At 37.8% G+C, this 19,161-nt stretch overlaps 1 protein-coding gene across 2 annotated transcripts in view; it reads left to right on the top strand.

Annotated features, from left to right (window-relative positions):
* PHIP (PHIP subunit of CUL4-Ring ligase complex) overlaps positions 1–19,161 on the top strand; it is a 106,550-nt gene that overhangs the window by 37,839 nt on the left and 49,550 nt on the right. For both annotated transcript variants that reach the window (XM_082049330.1, XM_082049331.1), the window contains exons 15-16: positions 353–487; positions 15,581–15,709. In XM_082049330.1, the coding sequence (XP_081905456.1) occupies positions 353–487; positions 15,581–15,709 (264 nt within the window). The remainder of the gene's footprint in view (positions 1–352; positions 488–15,580; positions 15,710–19,161) is intronic.

Consider the following 19,161-nt stretch of genomic DNA (forward strand, 5'->3'; position numbering starts at 1 on the left):
TTTGATTCTTTATGGATCTAAATGAAGTTGCTAACTGCTGCTCTGCCTGAACAAATTGAAATCTGCAGAGCATTAATACCAAAAATACTGAATGTTGTGGACTCTTAATATTTTAAAATAATGGTGAAAGTATTAGGACATACTTGTTGTGAAGGTGACATACTTGGCATACTTATTAGGAACCTAAAATTGCAATTGGAAAGAGTATGATACACTGCTAAAAAAAAAATTCTCATACTTTGTTGGACACTTTCATAGGTTAATGTTGTGGTTGCTAGTGTTAATGTATTGAGTTGCTCGGTAAGTATTTGAGACAATCCTCTTGTTTGTTGTCTTGTATCTTTAATTTCAGGGACATGAAGATGAAGTCTTTGTACTTGAACCTCATCCATTTGATCCAAGAGTTCTCTTCTCTGCTGGACATGATGGAAACGTCATAGTTTGGGATTTGGCAAGAGGGGTCAAAATCCGGTCTTACTTCAACATGGTAATTATTGTGCTATACGCAGCTATGCCACAGCAACCTTTCTAAACTTTTTTGCTTTTAGTACAGTCTTATGTAGGCCATCTTGAAGCATGTATTTGTGTAAAGGGCAAGATCCAGTGAAGTCAAGAGAAATTCCTGTTCAGTTTAGTGAGGCAAAGATTAAATGTCTAAAGTGGAAAAAGTTTTTTATTTGGCTGTATTTCATAGTGTCATCTTTTTATTCTTCATCCACATGAAGTTGGAGTGTTAGTTTACATTATCAGAGGTCATCCATAAGAGACAGGGTGACAGAGACCCTCCTTTAGTGCTCTGTTTCCTGCCTATAGAACCGAGGTGGAACTTGGTTTATTTATGCAGTACTAATTCTTAATCTGGTTAAAGCTCTTCAGGAGTCACCTGATCTTATACAATGTTGTTGTATGCTGCCTTGGCCCATTGCACTGAATACTGTCAGCCTTTCTGTGTAGAACTTTTCCATACGCAGGTCTCAAATTTGTTGTGTTCTGCACTAAATTAATTCTTCTGGAAGATGGATACAACAGGTATTTTCATCTGTTTCTTGATGTTAAGTGGGTCTTTGTACGTAACTTTTTCGTCAAAAAGGTAATGATGTGTTGTACAATTCAGACTTTGTCTCCTGGAGAAAATTACAAAAGAATATGAGGGATGATTGAGAATGCTGAGAGTAGGCAAATGGGCTTCATCCTGCCTTCAGTCATAGTGGAATGGCAGTCTTGGAGGCCAGCGTAAAGAAGATCACCTGAAGAAGAGACCTGCCATAGATGTACTCACAAAAAAAGGACATTTAGAAATAAAGTCAAGCCAGGAAGGTCCCTCTGAACCTAAAGAAAGATTTTGAGATGTACAGTGTACAGTATAGTTCATAAAGTCTCTGAGGAAATTCTGCCAAGCATAATGGGAGAGAGAGCAGCCTAGACTCCTTTAGCACTGACCTAGCTTCAGTATCATTCCCTCTGCACTGATTTCTGCAACTGAACTGATGAAGGGTCCAAGTCAATCATCTTGAAGCTATGAGTACAGATCTTTGTTACTCAGTGCTGTTCACTGTTAGCGGTTGGGGTGTATATTTTCATTGCGTGGTTAGGTTGCCTTTCCACTGCTGCTTACAATGGATGTATTGATATGATAGTTTTCATGGAATTTAAGGTCAGAAGAGGCTGAGCTCATCTGCCCTTTGTAAGACAAGTTCATTCAAGAGCTACTAGAATCTAACTTGCAAATGCCTGTGACATTAGCAAGCCCCTGAAAGACTGAAATATTTATTTAAAGGGTACAGCATAACACAAACACCTAAAAAGGGTAGAAATCACATACATTTTAAGGTCTTTGGAGTCAGAGAAATGTGTATCAGAAAATCTTCAGCAACTAGTAATCTGTACTTCAGCTTAGAAATGCCTGTGAGAAAGTCTGCCTGCTGTGTGAGGTAAGGGGAATTGTAAATCTGGCAATCAGTTTGTCTCAAACCATTGAATAGGTCATATGAGCCAGCTTTGCAAGAAAGGCATCTCTCTACAGTCTCTGAGTATTTCACTAGCCAGTCTTCCACATCTGATACTTCAAAAGACATGGGTGGAAATTAGAGGTTTTCTTAGGTGATTGCAGTGGCAGGGGGATGCTTCTAGATCATGAGACTTGATTGCATAGTCATCTCTGCAGAGCTGCAAATGTTAAGTGTCTGGTTTACTAAGGGAGGGCATGACTACATACAGAGCTGCCAGTCTTCTCCCAGTTTCCTAACTGGCATATCAGCTGGCAACATCATTAGACTAGTCACTATTAAATTATTCTGATAACTGCTGTGATGTTCATTGACTTGCTCAATATGTCATCTCATACTTCTGAAAAACAGTATTTTTATTCAGGGCAGGGAAATTTTTACAGATCTTTTGGATCAGACAGGGAAGATCACCTGAAGGAATCAAACATGAGAGCTAAATGACATGAGATATCTGCTTTACCATTCAAGAACCTCTTATTATCATTGCTTGACAAAACAATCTCTGTGGTACCAAAACTAGCACTGGATGACTTTGTCATAACAAGAGCTCCTTAAAAAAAAAAATGCAGACCTTGGGGGTGTTGGTCGAATTAGCAAAATCCGAGATAACTGTTAACTTAATGGTAGTCCAGTCAAGTATTCCCAAATTAGATGGATTGCTTGGTACATCTAAAGCCTTGTGGCAAACTCCTAAAGTAGAGTCGGGTATTTTATTTCTTCCCCTGCCCCCAAATTCCTTCATTGTCAGCATCAAAAAAACAAATTCCAAGGAATGCAAGTGATGTCAATCAGCTTGAAACTTTTCCTTTTATCCAGTCAGTGAATGTGAAATTGCAAAGCCATAGTTACCCAATACACTTTTTGTTTTGTATTTAACTTAAATGGAGGAATTAAAGCTTACTTATGCCTTGCTGGCGACAGGTGCCTCTAGGAGACTTCGGTGGTCCTACAGAACATTCTTTGCCAGCTTTTTAAAGTTAAGATTTACTATTCAATGAGTTGGCACAGTTACAGTTAATTTGAACTGGTTTTGCTCTGTTTGCCAGATTTTGGTCTTTATAACTAATAGTAAACTCAGTCCAGTAAGTGACTGTCTACACACATGGGTTTACTCTCAAAAAGTATGTGTGTGTATATATATATATATATATATATATACTTTATATATATATACTTTATATATTCCACATTTTCACCTGTAGTCTTAACTTCATTTGACCTAATTCTGGAAGTATCGTATAACTTGGTGTCAGAGTTCATGGGCATTCAGAACTAGTTTAATTCAGTGGTTTGAGTCAGCTAAACTCTAGGAATGTATTCACTGCCTCAGAGAGTGAAACTTGCCATAGAAATGTCAAGAGTGTGAGAGGCTTAAAGCTTTTTAGGCAATTTTGAGATGCAGCAAATGAGTCTCACGTGTAAATACAGGTACTTGTTTTGTGGCCTGTGTAATATGCCTGCCAGTCTTGACTTAATACAGCTGCTAATGAAAAATGCTTCCCAGCATATTTTTGTCATTCATTTTTCCAAGGAATCCATGAGGCTGTGGCTTTGGTGTTGTAATATTAGGACAGTTTCACATGCTGTATTTTCCAGGTACAAATAAGCATTTAGCAGACTTATGAAGGAACGGGGTAATAAACCTTAAGTGGTTGCTGCAGCGAACTGTTTCAAAGCATATGTATTTCAAAAAATAATGAGTTTGCTGCATAAGGACAGGGCAAACCCTTGTAAATGGTTAAATTGTGGCTCATTACCCATGGCTTAGCTTCACTGAAGCACTTGACTGCTGTGGCACTTAAGTTATTGGGGACCAAGGTCCTTAATTTCCAAGGTGGAATGCAGTGTCATACCAAATTCTGAGTTTACTGAGCAGTGTATGAGATTTAGGTGTCATAGTGGATAATCTAGGAATGGTGGGCTGTCTAGCGAAAGCCACTGCCTGATAATGTACATAGAGCTATATTTGAAATGCAGTTTCTTATTAAAAGCTTCAATGAGGCATCTGTATCCCTTCTGTGCTAAGGCACCTTTCCAGTAACTGAGAAAGGTCTCTGCTTCCCTAAAAGGAGGGCACAGGAGCAAGTGGCACTCACTCATCTTTTGGGATTGTCTTAACTAATGTTGAGCTGGGAAATGCAAGACCTAGATTCTCTTTTCTCGGTGACAAGGTGTTCAGTTCAACATCTGCCAGTTACCCAGGAGGGCGTCTCAGCTATGAATATCTAGACAGGACTTTTTCCTGACTTTCTCCTGGAAGTTTTGCCAGTGTGGAGAGGTGTGAATCCATAGCCTGTGGGTTTAGGCACTTCTGCTAGACTTGTTTTCTTGGGTATGGAATCATGTTCTAGGTAAATTAGAAAGTGGTAGAAATGGGCTGTGGCTTCAAGCTTAAGGCAAGCTCTCGAACTTGCAGGATTAATGCTCTATTGGGTCATAAATAAAAGCTGTATACGACTTGGTTGTTGTCATGTTTTCTTCAGGTCTTCTCACTAAGTTACTTCTTAAAGGACCTGACACTGGTGGCTTCTTAGGAATGCCAGGGACTTGAGAATCTTCCAGATTAAAAAGGGGGTGTCTAGTAATGTGAAGTGGATGCATGGTGGTTTGGTTTGGTGATCGTTTGTTTTTTTTGTTGGTGGTGGTGTTGCAATTTGGACATTAAGTACTGGTGTTCTTCAAGTCCGACTCTATATAGGTTTGTGTTATGGTGCTGCACTTAATTTTTGGTTTTTTGAATTTATGTAGTTTCCCATAAGCAGTACTTGTCAGGGTTGAGCTCTGAGTTGAGGCAATGACATTGCCAGGGTTAAGCTCTGCTGATTCAGACTGCTTGCAAAAGATATTCTGTCTGGAGCTTAGAGTGTAGGTTTCTTCTGTGGTAAAGCTGATAGTTCTTGTCCCATGGGTGGGCTGACCTGTAGAAGAGTATTTTTAAAAGTTTCCTGAAAGGTTTCAGGATATGTACAGGCCTGTAGCTCTGTTCTTTTTTTCTCCCTTTTTTTTTTTTTTTTTTTAATGATTTTGTTTACAGCATAGCTTTATGAACAGTTGCAGGAACATATGGTTACTGCAGTTATGTAAAAGTATGAAAACTGTACTACAGTAACAAGAATTAAAGACTTGGAGTAAGCAGGCATTTTTACAATTTTTGTCACTGTAGAATATTGGATTTTTGTACTGTCTCTTTGAATGCAGTTGCTTTGCCTGAGTCCGATACCTGACTGGTCAGACTTTGTTAGTAGGCATCGCAATTATTGCACCAGTCAACTTGTGTTTTAGTTGATAAAAAACAGCCTTATGACATTTAAGAAATCCTTGTGTAATGTAGAAATTAATCAAGTAGGAACACTGATGCCTTTTAAAGAAAAAAAAATGGTTCTCCTGGTCAACATATTAAAACAAACAAACAAACAAAAACCAAACCAAACACACACACAAAAAACCCAAACAAACAAAACAAAACAAACAAAACCAAAAACTGAACAATCTTTCATGACTAGGTGTTGCTCTTAATTCTCATTGCAAGTTGCATCTTTGAGAAGTCAGTTTTCTTAAGTCTGACACATTCACGTGTCTCAGGGGCCTCCTGTGTGCCAGTGCCTGTTAAGGTCAGAGTTTTACTTGCTTGTAACCTTAATGTGCTCCTCCCATTGGCTGTGGAGAGATCATTTGGATGCATGTGTGTTCCCTGGTGCTGAGCAGTCTTTCTGAGTGCTGTCCTGTATTACACTGTTCTTTGCAACATGCTCTGGGTGGGTGGTAGTTCTGGAACCCACTTTGAACTCAATGCAAAGGTGGCTTTAGTCCTTTCTTGGTATTCTGAAGAATGCTTTGAAATACTGATACAAAAAGAATGTTTGTATTATCTTGTATTAAATTCACAGATCCAAGTGCTTCAAAATCCTCCTACCTTTGTGACTTAATCTGACTTTCTGAAAGGCTAAGCCACCTTAGCCTTTGGCACTTAAGTCACACTATGTATCTCCAGCTGTTGCAAATTTGATGATGAGTCTTTTTTTCAATGCCAAAGCACATTTCATCAGAGCATATAGAGTACCGTGAACATATTTCAGAAATGCATTAGAACTCAAGCTCTGTAAACTAATGAAGTAAACTGATTCTTTTTTTGAGAAGGAGGAAGAAAAAAAAAATTGTTCACCAAACCTGTTCTCCCCCTTTCTCATCTTCAGCTTCCTTTGAAATGACAACTAATTCTGTTAGATTTGTGAAAGAAAAGCTTTAATCTCTCCCAGAAACACCATCGTTCTCTTCTGTGTCACTGAGTACATGTTGCTTGCCCTGGAAACCAGATTGGTACTTCAAGAATAGCGGATGATTTCTTACAGCAGTGTAATGGTTACTGCTTGAATTGGTGTTTGTTGCTCTTGTGCCCTCTGTCCCACTTCTATGGAAATCAGCAGGGGAAAGAAAAAAAGAGAGAGAAGAAAAAAATTTAAAATTGCAAAGCCTTAGGGGGGTTGCTGACCTCCCTGTTGCATCAGTGCTGAAGAAGATATAGGGTACACTTGCATTTCTTGGCTCTTTTTGAAAAACTCTGGTTCTGGGGCTAAGATTTGCTCTTTCACTGAGACCTAGAAGGACAACAATGTCTTTGATAGCTGTAGTTGCTTTAAGTAAGAATGAGGCTTTTTACAGGTTTTCAGGTGTCCTACAAAAAAAATTGTGATTTTTTTTTTTTTTAATTTTCTTTTTTTTTTTAAATGGGGGCATATTTTCATCTAGATATGCCTACCAGAATCTTAGCTGTTTCCTTTCATTCTATGCACTTTTCTGTTGGCAGATCTTGATGAATAGTCCCACACTTTCATGTAAAATATATTGCTTACATTTTATGTAAGTAGGCATTGTATCTAGAACGGGGAAGCTTGTGACTTACTTGCATGTGTTCTTTCCAAAATGCTTATTAATTAGCAACAGATGATGAGACTTAGACTATAAATATGAACATTTTCTAAACAAAGTCAGGACTAAATCACTTTCATGATTATTTCACAAAATGTTAGCTAGCATATTCAAAGATCTGGCTGCTGTGATGAGCATGGTTTCATCCATCTGTATTAAAAGCTGTACATTAAAACAAATACACTGTAAGCAGCTGAATTGAAAAGTAATAATTTTCTAAGAAGTTAACAGTTCTTGCAGTTGCAATTTTAATATCAAATTAGTAATATGTGATTTTGTCCAACTCCATTTAAAATTGTGAGCCAGACGCAAATTACTTGAGCTTTTAGGATAAAGTCTGGATTTAACTGCATGAGCAAAGTTATATTTCTTTTTGTTCTCTTTTTCTTCTAAAGAATGTTTGTGACATCTAAAAGAAAAACGGATACAAAACTTTGCATTCTTAGAGTTCAGAGATTAAAGGACATCCTACTGGAACCTTATGTAAATAGTTACAGACCCTTTGAGCAAGATAAAGTTATTTTGACTTTGCATCATACTGCTACATCAAAACTTAAATGTAATCATTCTCCTTAACAGGTACATTAATGGGGAGCAGCAAATCTAAAGCTCTTGGTACTGCAACACTTTTCAAAGTACTCAAATATAAACTGTTGTTGAACATATAGTACAAACAGGCATAAGCTCCTTGTAGCCTGATGTTTTGCTTATGTCCTTGATTGGAGTTAGGAAAGTATTGCAGAAGTTAATAATCTTTGAAAGAAAAACAGAACAAAATCAACAAAAACATACACAAAAAGCTTGTAGCATTGCAGCAGGGTAAAAATGTTAATGAAACTGTGAACTTGTTAGCTATTGAGTTGTTTGAGCTGTGACATCTTTTGCACAGTATTGAATGTCTTACACTATCTTACCAAGTTGACTGGGCGCTTGGGATGGCTTCTCTAATGAAGTCTCAAATTTAATGGGGCAGTGCTTGTTATCTGAAATAGAAAAATGAACAGCTGTACTTAAGTCTTGCTAAGAAATCCTGACCAGCATTCTCAAGACCAGCTACTTAGCATGACCAACTTAATTTGTGGTAGAAAAAATATATTAAAGAGAAAATAGATGAAAAGGGAAGAAGTGCCACAGTTTGTTTATGTAGTTTTCAAGCAAACATGCATAATGCCTTTCTCAGCATTATTTAGTTTTTAGAGAAAGGACTATATCTATTTTTACTTTAAAATTCATTATAAATGAATATTAAATTTCCTTTTTAATATCTATGTATATATGTCAGGTACATGAAGCGAGGAAATTATGTAAAGTGGTTATGTCTGGGTGTTCCTGAAGTAATAGTTGTGAAGAACGGAAGTTTTACTTGACTAGATCTTTCTCCATATACGCGAGAAGACAAAACTCCAGCACCTGCTTTTCACACTTAGAGGATTGCAACATGGCCATATTTCTAACAGTTTCCAATAGGAAAGTTAGCTAGAAGGAAGAGTGTTGGAAGGATCTTGTGATGATGCAAGACTGCTCTTCAAAACGTTATTTACTTATTCCTCTGCTAGAGTAGCTTTCATTAGTCCATGTTCTAACTTTTTATGCAGTGGAGTATGTAATGCTTTCATATGATCAAAATAGTAGAACTTGTTTGTGAATACTCAAGAACTTATTTTTAGGTCCCTTAATTTCCTGACCAGTTTGAAGTTTATACCCAAAGTCTTGCAACTGTGCTATAGTAAAGGAAAAAATGTGACTCTTTGGTCCTTAGTTTTCTTTTCCAGGTTGCTTCTTTCTTGTGAAACCTTGGGCTGAGGAAACAAAAAAATGGATTTGATATGCTTGTTTTGGAAGTGATCTCTGAAATTCTTTTACTTAATTTGATTGCCTTTGAAAGCAAATGGGTTGGTTGGATCACCAAGCAGATACTAACCTACCTTGGAAGGCCACCCTCTTCCTGGTTACATGATGATTGGAGTTGTATGGCTCCAAAGTGCTGCTGCTATTTCAAATGGTGTCTTAATGAAACAGGTTTTGCTTCTAGAAATGCTGGCACAAAATCAGGAAAAGTAGTGGTATATATTACAACAGAGCAATAGTTGCATTTAAAACATACACCTTGTTTTTAAAATTCAGAATGTGTACTTTTGCACATCGAGTGAGAAAGCTTGAAGCAAGCGGGTATGTTCATAGTGGTTTTGCTTTACATTCACTGTGTGAAGTACCATGGTGAATATATGCCTTTTTATAGCCAGATACTAGTTAATCTGTGTAAAAGTGTTACTACAGGTAAATGTTTTATATTAAAAAACCAAAACAAACAGCATGTGTTGATGTTAACGTTGAAAGTGGAGGCCACAGACATTAAGAAATATAAGGGCAAGATGCTGAAGCTAATGTCTGAGTTTTTGTCCCCAAGCCTGTAGCTAGCTGGTTGTTTAATTAATGTAAAGTCATCTGGTACTGTTCCTGGTTTCATGCGTTTTTCCCAAGTGGGTCCGTAATTACTTTTATAGGATGTATGGTGGTTGTATTGCATGGTCCTTTTTCAAGCTTACATGTTTTCCCTAACTTTCCCATGTTGGATGTATCTTTTGAAAATTCTGGATAGAAACACCTTACTAGCTTCGTGAGCTTTGGATATATTGTAGATTTATTTGAAGCTACTAGCATAAGCAGTGACTGAAATGGTCATATAAAAAACTTCACCATAAAAAGATCAAGTTCAAGCAGCCCATAAGAATTTTCCTGATTTCTGCAATGGAAATTGTAGAGGGTGTAATTTGACCCTACTTGAAGTTAATGGAAAGTCTGCACGGCAGTTGAAGAAATCGGACCATCTGGATGCGGTGATGTGTTGCTTGTCCTCCCCCCACACCCTGGTCTCTCTGCCCTCTTCCCACATGTCTTATGTTTTTATATAAAATCTGTGAAAAAAAAGTTGGGAACCCCCACAGAGGTGATAGTAGTAATGTATTTCATAATGGCGATGTCTAGTTTTTGTGGATTTGGACACATACATCCCTTGTTAATGACCGTTTTAATGTTCTAGTACAGTTTAATCCTTGTGTTGCATAGAATTTACTGTCAGTGTTACGGTATCAACTGATTCAGGTCAAAAGAGTTTCTTCCTGCAAATTGTCAATCAAGCAGAGACTACTAAGTTGCAATCAGATTTTTCTGTGTACTGCTCCTTCAGAGAGCTGGCTGTTGGCTCTGTCCTTTATTTTTAGCTCTGAGTGGACACTTCATTACAGGCAGTTCCTATGCTGTGCCTCCTTATGTCTGCGTATTTTAATGTTTTTCCTGGCCCCCTCGTCTCAGGTCTGATCTTTCGCTGGTCTGTGCGATACGGTTCCTTACTTTCTAATGCTACTTCTGCTTTCAATGCAACCTGATAAACTCTGAAGCTCTAACAGCATTATCAGATCTCTTACAACATTGTTTCCTTTTTGTTAATCAGTAAGCCTGCATGGCCTACCTAGATCTTTGTTTGCAAGTACTTGATTAGTTTTAGCCTAAATGACATACCAAGCAATTGGAGTCCCTGTCAGAAGAACAACATGGAAGATCAGGTTCCGTCACCTCAGCAGAATGATTTGTGCATGACTTTTCTGCCACATGAGGTGATTTTTCGGACTGATGTCTAAAAGGCATACCACTTGCTCATATGGCCTATGTATTGCAATCTCCAGTGTTTACTAGAGTTAAAGGTGGTTATTTCTGGTGTTGTGGCCTTCATGAAGTCTGAAGAGACTTCCAGTTTTGCTGAGATGATAAGGGATTGTATTTTAAGACCAGGTTTTGTAGTCATCTGAAATACAGAATGACTTACAATAAGATTAAAGGTGGATTATTTTTGAATCAATCTGTGCATAGTCCTACTAAAATGTTTTTGAAATTTTCCAGAGGTTCCACCTTTAGATTCTACATCAGAGCAGATCCTGAAGAGCAAAGCCAGCAATACTCTAGTAGTCCAAGTAGGAGCCAGTACTGAGTTTGCAGGATGTTTCTTAAGAAAAATTTTCTTTAACAACAGAAAAAAGCTGTAAATACTTTATATATAGCCTTTCTATAACTTCAGGCATCAACAGGGTGGGTGATCTGTTAGATCTCTTCATTCGTATGTTTATCTTTCAAGACAAATAACAGCATTCGTGAATGGAGAATTGACTTGAAATGCAGGACTACAGAAACATTTTATTCTTAATTACTTCTTGTTGTCTTCCTACCATTTGATACTTTGTTACTGTTCTAGAAGCAGCGTAGGAACCCTGTTGATTTTGATATATTTTTTTTTTTAAAAACTGACTTTAAAATTCAGTGTTCTTTTGCACTCCTACAAATCTACTCCAAGCTCTCCTACCTTGCAGAAAGTCTGTAGGTATTTTTTGGCTTATCATGAAAGCATGCTGTGATCAGAGATTGTTACTTAAAACAAAGGAGAACATAAGCCTGCAAAGCAACTTCAAAATGTTGGAGACTGATTTGACTAGAGCAGATATGTAGTTTCATCACTTATGAAAGAGGTTATATATTTTAATAACAGTTAACTTTGCTTTTTTGCTAGTTTTAAAAAGTTGTTCTAGCATAGCTTTGTGATTGTTAGAATCTAAATTTCAGTTTTCAAGTCTGAATGTTGCTTGTAACTAATTTTTGGTTGTTCTATGCATTTAAGTAGAGTAGTTCTCTTCCTGCTAAAGGTCTTTTTTGTATAGGCATACAGAACAGTCTTCTTTCCTTAGTGTCCATGTGAAGAAGCTGACCTCTTAGATTTTTCCATTGTCATGATGAGTGGAAACATTTCTCTGTAGCTGTTCCACTTCAAATTTACTTATCTTGAACATGGGAAGCAAAAACTGTGCATTCCTTGGAAGAGTTTGTGCTTGTAGTTGTCTGCTCGTCTAGCATCTGTGCTCTTTCTATTCTGGATACACCACTGGTATATTTTAGGATTATAGTTTTCTTTTTGTTGTTGCATCATATGTGATGCATTGCAGTAAATACGCAGTGATCTTTCTGCCTGTGTTTCCAACTAAATGCATCAAACTCAGTGTGAAGGATGGGAGAGAATGTTACCTAAGGCTGGTAGAGGCTCAGTTCACTGACTTACTAAAACAGCGCTCATGACTTGCGTTGGAAGGTGTGGTAGAAATACATAGCATTATTGCGTGTAGACTGAATTCAGTTAGTTTTTCTGTTAGTGAGTTATTTCTAATAATCTTACTAGGTTCTAGGCCAATTGCATCTTGTCCTGGTGGTTTTTAATTGCTTCAGCTGATATAGTTTGTGCTGTGTCCAAAATCTGTTCTCAGTGTATGATTTTTCTAACGTTCATTTCATCAATGGACTCTTATTTTTTTTTCTGTAGTCACTAGTAGAAAGGCCTGGTTTGAGGAACTTCACCGTTAACATCTTTTTAGCTTTGTATGTCTTTCCAAAACCAATAACCGTTATCCTTTCTGTAGGAAGTTTACCTAACTCTGCATTTCTCCTACTAATTGCAATCTGTTCCATTTGAACTAAGTTTTCAGTGCCCTATCATGGCTGTGAAGTCTAGCGAAGTTGACTGAATTATATTTTCTTGATATAAAAATTCAGTTATTTTACTCAAGAAAGTTTGTTAAGTTTGTCTTGTACTCTCTACTCTTGATTAATTTCCATTTTACTTTATATTTTTCCCCTCCTCCGTGTCTTTTGGTTTTCTTAAAAACGGGGTTTTCAAGTCTTTCATACTGCCTTTTGATAACAGGTCAGAAAGGCTTGCTATTGAGCACTCTCTCTGAAGGTGGTACTACTGTTTTCATACAACAAATTATTTTTATTGACCTAAGACATGTTACTTTGTGTACTAGTTTCAAAACTCCAGTCTCCCTATCTTTTGGGAGAACAATAAGCTCTCTTTAAAACTAAGAGGAAAAGAATGCATTCCTTTTTTCATTCTCTTATTCCATCAGCATTCCTCCCTTTGGGATATATCAATGTCCATTTGTTTCCTTGCTCATGAAAATGTGGGCAAATAGCTTAATTCTTGGGGTTGAGACTACAAGTAATCTCAATTTAGTTCTCATTGTGTAGCATCACTTTTTTTTCCCCCCCTCTTTGTGGCTGAAGACTTTTTGCGACTTGCTTTGCTGCCAGAAGCATCATACCCTGTTCACTCTTGGCAACCCTTTATGACATCTCTTAACTGGCCAGTGCTTTTTCTGTTCTCCTGAGCGGTCTCTTCCCATCACCATTGATACCCTTTCATGCAGCAAGGAGAGGTTTCAGACACAATAAACAGTTTATCTTCTTTGGGATATGGTCTTCATATAGTTATTGCATCTTTGATTTAAAAGGGATGGAGTGGGGAAAGCAGCTTCCTTCTTGCTCAGGTCCCTTATCTAATTTGCTGAAGTTGCAGCTTCAGTGATTTACTACAGCTTCCCCTTTTGAAACTTAATATTTAGTTTCTGTTTCAAATGACCAAGTCCTCTGTGATAGTTTTATTATTTAAGAAATTCCATTGTAAATTTTCGTTTATTAATCTCCAAATATTTTTGTTTACAAAAATTCTACTGGGTAGTGCACACTGGCAGACTTTGCCCTTTAATTTGTAATAGTAATTGTATCTTGGAAAGTTATCCCGAACAGTAATTTTTGTTCTTAGAATACTAATCATATTTATTTCCAAGTAATTGTACATCAGACTTGACAGATGGTACTAAAAGGTCTTACTGCTGTCCTTTCCAAAAGCACTTTTTAAAACAGATTCTGGCCACATTTAAACAATTTGCACTGTGCTGATCACTGAATAGTAGTTCATTATTCTTTTCCTTTACATATGAAGGCAGTGTCTTCCAACTAACACTCTTAATTCCCAGGGGTTTCTTGAAAATTGTCCATCCAAATAATTTATTGCTGGGAGGGATTAGAAACCCCCACCATCTTAATAGTCTCTTTTCTTTTTTTCTCTTCTATTTCTTATTTTTTGCCTTGCCATGATTAGCAAAAAGTTCTTCCCACAACATGTCTTGTATGCCTTGTAAAGCAAAAAGAGTTCAAATCTTAGGCTCTAGGAGAACCCTGAAATTCTGTTGATGAAGGACTTGAACATTAGGAAGCTAGATACTTTCATGTTACCTTTACTGGAGGAAGGGGAAGGGAAAAGAAGTCTCTCTGTAAGTACTCCTTTTCCAGGTGTTTACTATAAATCTGCAAAGCTTATTCTTGGGCTGAAGTTCCTCCTCCTTTCCACTTGCCTCCCCGAACTGTCTCCCTTTAATACGGTGAGCTTTCTACATACAAAAAGCAGCACAAAGTTGTAACTTTGCCTTGGTTGTTGGATCTTGCTTAGTAGCCTAAATTAATTCTGCATTCTTAGCTGTTGTGATGTTAGTGTCACTTGCTTGAAACTCTGTTTTTATTTTCCATCCCTTTCTATAGGATACTTCTGTTAAGAATTCATTTATTTTGGAGTAATGGGCAAAACAGAACATAAAACTTGCGTTGGGTTATGTTCCTCTTTTGCTAATCTGGAAACTCATTTGGCTTTTATGGAAAGTACCTGTAGTAAGAAAGACCTTTATCAAATACCTGAAAGCACTGATACTAGATGTAGCAACCTCTGCCACTGGGGGGGTGTGCAGGGATGTGGGTGTGCATGTGTTGTAAGACTGTGGGCAAAAGATTTAGATTTCTTGCTTTTGTCTCAGCCTGTAAGACAGTGAGAACAGTACCTACCTCACAGGTCTTTTGAGGCTTAGTTTGTTAACTTTTTAAAAATAATTCTGATGGCCTCTGGAAGGTGCTACAGAAGTGCATGGTGTTACTGCCTGCAGCTGAATACTGTTGTTTTTTCTGGCAGTATATAGGTCTGCCACGGTTAGGGAAATAATTGTTTTGGTGTCTCTTTAAAGAAAATGCAAAAGTGCTTTGCTGGGGAGAATAGAAAGGGGCTTTCTGAAGAGGTGCTGAAGACGTGAAAATTCAGAGTGGTGATTGGTCACCTCTGCTTGATTGACAGGTTGCAGGGAAAAACAAAAACCCATTTGTTCTGGCTTAATGGAACTGGAAAACAGAAAATGAGTATCAGGTAAAAATTCCTTTTTTAAAATCTTTGCAGTTCTTTAAAAAGTGGAGTTTTTACACAAATCTACACCTCCCCCACTCCAATAAATTAGGAGTAGGAATGACAGAAACAGGCAGTTGCTAAGCTGTGTAATGTGGGTTGTCTATGTCAGTGCGTTTTCTAATGGGCAGGTGTTCTGAAACACCGCAGCAGCCAGTGCTACTGGGCTAGCTCAGCAAAAAGGCAGAGGATGGAAAGGGTGTAGCGACTAAATCCCTGAACTGGACCCAGCTCTCTGGTTAGGCTTATTAGCAGGACTTTGAAGGGGAAGCTTTTATTTTCACTTCCTATACTGTGCCTGCTTTGTGGATAAAGTCTGTCAGTTTCTACTGCTATCAATTTGGCATCTTTCACAAGCATTATTACAAAATTCACTGGAAAGTGAACAGCTAAAAAGTAAACTATGTTTTTAAGTAACTTCCATCTAGCAGTATACTGTCTTACAGATTTTATTAAAAATTTCTACATCGGCACCAGTTTTGAAAATCATAACTGAAAATGATTTGTTTCTGGTAACTTAATTATTTTATTTGTTACTGTATTTCAGATTGAAGGACAAGGACATGGTGCAGTTTTTGACTGCAAGTGCTCTCCTGATGGACAGCATTTTGCATGTACTGATTCTCACGGTCACCTTCTGATTTTTGGCTTTGGTTCCAGTAGCAAATATGACAAGGTACAGTGCAAGATAAAAATCAAGATGTTTCTCTGTGTTGAATGCATTTGTGCAAACTCTCCTTCAGAGCTTCATAACAAGAGAGCGTATCTTAACATAATTTTGAGCCTCTAAAATGGGATGTTTCAGATTCCTGTTGTTGACATTGAGTTTTCTTTTAAGATCTTTTTTTAAACAGCAGAAATATGCTATTAATCTGTTGTTTACATGGGAAATTTAAAAGAATTTAAAAAATAATTAGCCAGTCATTGTCTGCTCTCTTAAGTGATGAATTTACAAAGTGTCTACTAATGGATCCACATGGATATGTGAATAAACTGCAGTGGAATTGATAGTAGTTTAACATTTTCCTTGAAATATTTTTCTGATACCTAAGTAAGACTGAAAAAAAGGAGGGAGGGTGTAATAGAACTGTTTCTGCTATCTGTATTTAAACATTACATAGTGTGGGAGACAATTGTTTATGTACTATAAGCTTCTAGAGGTAAAATGTTATGTCTGCTAATAAAGTTCTGCTGTTGTGGATACCTTGATACTTACACAGCAATGTTCTACCATTACTGTGTAATTAAAATATTACATCTTTATTGTAATGTCATAGTCTGCATTGTGAATTCTAAGTGTGGGTGTCTTGCCACAGACCCTCATGACTATAAAGATACGTGGTGGTAGTGTTTTTTTGTCTGGTGATGAGCATGCCCTATGAACCATACAGATTACCTAGTCTGGAGTGCCCACAAGGTCCTAGTTCTTCTTTTGCTACCCAGGGAAGAAGTGAGGTATGTCTCCTCTCCCTCTTTCTGAGACTTTAACAGACGTATCTGCTCCAGGATTTTCATCTCTGCTTCTGGCAGCTGATATGTGAAGGTTGTTGATGAAGTGCTGGCTTCTGGATGTTCCTTTCTGCTTTGGATATTTGGACTCAGGTTGGCCTTGAAAGCATTTTGGCAAACAGCAGCACAGAGGGGCCTGAAAGAGGGGAGAGCAAGAGGAATTTTAATCTTGTAAGCCACTGCATTTCTTTCTGTAGTCTTCCAGCTCTTATTTTCATGCTAGTTACAGCAGCATTTGTATATTGGGAATTTTTTTTCCTCCTTGTCTCTCAACTCTGATTTGAAGTACTCGGTACTTGGCTGCTGTTGCTGTCCCTCAGCTATTACTAGTTGTGCATTTCCCATTCCATTCCAAAGAAGACAAATAAGCAGAAACACCACAAGCAAGGAAAACCAGGATCATCAAATCATGTTCAAGGTCTTTATCTTTCAGAGTTTTTACTCTTCCAAACTTTTAAAGCTTGTTGTAATAGAATCATTTTTCTCACTGTGTCTGTGGATTGTTCTAGGTTAATTTTCTCTCTGGTCATTTTGGAAGTGTATATCCTCAGCTGCTTAGAAATGTTGGAAATGAGATTGAAATAGTGAGCCTTTTTGTCTTTGCTGTGAGGGACCAGGAGCTTCCTTTACACTGCCTTTTGAGAATTTACCTTGTGAGGGATTAGATCTGTTTGAAGAATGAAGACAATTGCTTTTCACTTCTTGAATTCTACAGACTCTTCGTTCTCTTGGGGTTTTTGCTGCAGCCTCTGAGAGAAGGTTATGTCTAAAATTTTTCACTTATTTGGTAATTTAAAACAATCCTCTTCAGCTGTTACTGTGCCAGTGGTAATCTTGGCACTCTTGACCATAGAAGAAATGGGAGCAAATAGTACTTACATTTGTTACCTTTTTAGTCTCAGTCTTTAGCTGTCAGAAAACTCAGCTTGGAAGTTTCCCGTCTCTTTCTTGTCTGGGTCCGTCTCCTCTTTCATTTTTGTCTGACCTGCTTTGTTGTAAAATGTAACTGCAGGTAGATAGGTGCTGGAGTTTAGGTGTTCTTTTTTCTGTACTCCCACCCTAATATACTTGTTTTTTTTCCCAGACATTGTGAGCATATACTCTGGTAGGACCTGCTTTTTACTTTAAAGGGATTTCCATCTATCCTGGGGAATTATATTTATGGAAGAAAGGAGCATGGTGACTTGTTCTGTATTCCTGCACTTGGGAGTTTTGTTCAGGACAATGATTGTAGCTGAGATAGTGGTAGCTCTGCTGAGAGAACAAGCTCTTGGTTTTCCAAATGTATGTTTCCATGTTATGTTCAGATAGCATCTGTGTTTCCTAGTTGACTTGAACCATTCTCTGGGCTTTTTTTTTTCCACATTGTGATCTTGGCCATGATGAAGGTTGAATGGGTGTTTTTGGATTGTTTCCTCTCAGCCCCAGTCATTTTTTGGTTTTGTTTTTGTTGTTTGGGTTTTTTTTTGTTTATTTTTGTTTTTTAATACTTTTTGTGGAGTAATTATTTAGTGGGGAAAAAAAAAAAAGAATGCATTTGCTGCTTGCTTTGGGCTTCTTTGTTATTTGACCCAATTAAAGGAACTTTGAGCCAGTCTCAGCTGAGATTTCCGAATGTGTGAACATTGTCTGAGATAAGCTGAGCTCACTGTCAACAGGGCATGTGCATTTCTGAAGTTCTTGCTTAGGTGGAAACTTGTCCAGGAGGCATAAGAGAACTTTGTGTTGATTTTAGGCCTTAGACTGGACTAGGTATTTGGGCTTTCTATGCCTTTAATTTCTAAACACTGCCCAAACCACAGTTCTTTGTTGCAAGTTGACAGCTCCTGTGTGGTGAATTGGTGCACTAGTAGGGAAAATCTCTTTGCATTTGTGTAATTGTGGAGAAGCTTGGCATTCTGAACGTGTAGTGTAATGTAGTTACTGAAGGAGTCTATTTGTAGAGCTCAGACCTTGTGGAAGGCTTTCCTACTGAAACCCAAGCTGGGTTTGTGAAGTCATATGTGCAGAGGACTCATGTCCTAATGGTGATGTATATTCTTACTGCCATGAGTTTAATCTCTATTAGTATATCAAGAAACAGATCTGATTATTGGTACTTTTAACTGGTCATCTACTGAACATAAACATTTAAGATTCTCTGAAACATCTAATTCTTCTGATTTTTCTCAGGACTTGGAATAGCCTGAGGATAAGATTGCAGCCCTGGGACATTGCAGCAGTTAGGGATATTCCAGTGTTCTCCCTGAGAGTAGGTTGGGGCCTGGGTTCTCCGTGAAAGGCTGTTCTTATCTTGTGGAGAAGAAAATTGTTGTTTATTCTCTCTACCATACTCGATTGCAGTACAGAGTACACAGAAGGGTAATGACAAAGAAGTCCCTCGTGATCTAGTACTGGAGGCTGTGCTGGTAGGGGTCACTGAATCTTAAGAAAGGATTTGCAGGTCTTCTCTTTGGTTACAAAACCTGGGATGCAGACAACATTGTGACAGCGAAATCACAGCACATTAAAACTCGCAGTCTGCATGATCATGCCATTGGAATCCCTTCTTTCTCAGTGTGGGAAGTACTTAATGGGGAAACTGACACTAGGTGAAAGTACTGGATAGTCTACTATTGT

This window comes from Streptopelia decaocto (assembly GCF_964273445.1).
Source record: "Streptopelia decaocto genome assembly, chromosome: 3".
NCBI classification, from domain to species: domain Eukaryota; kingdom Metazoa; phylum Chordata; class Aves; order Columbiformes; family Columbidae; genus Streptopelia; species Streptopelia decaocto.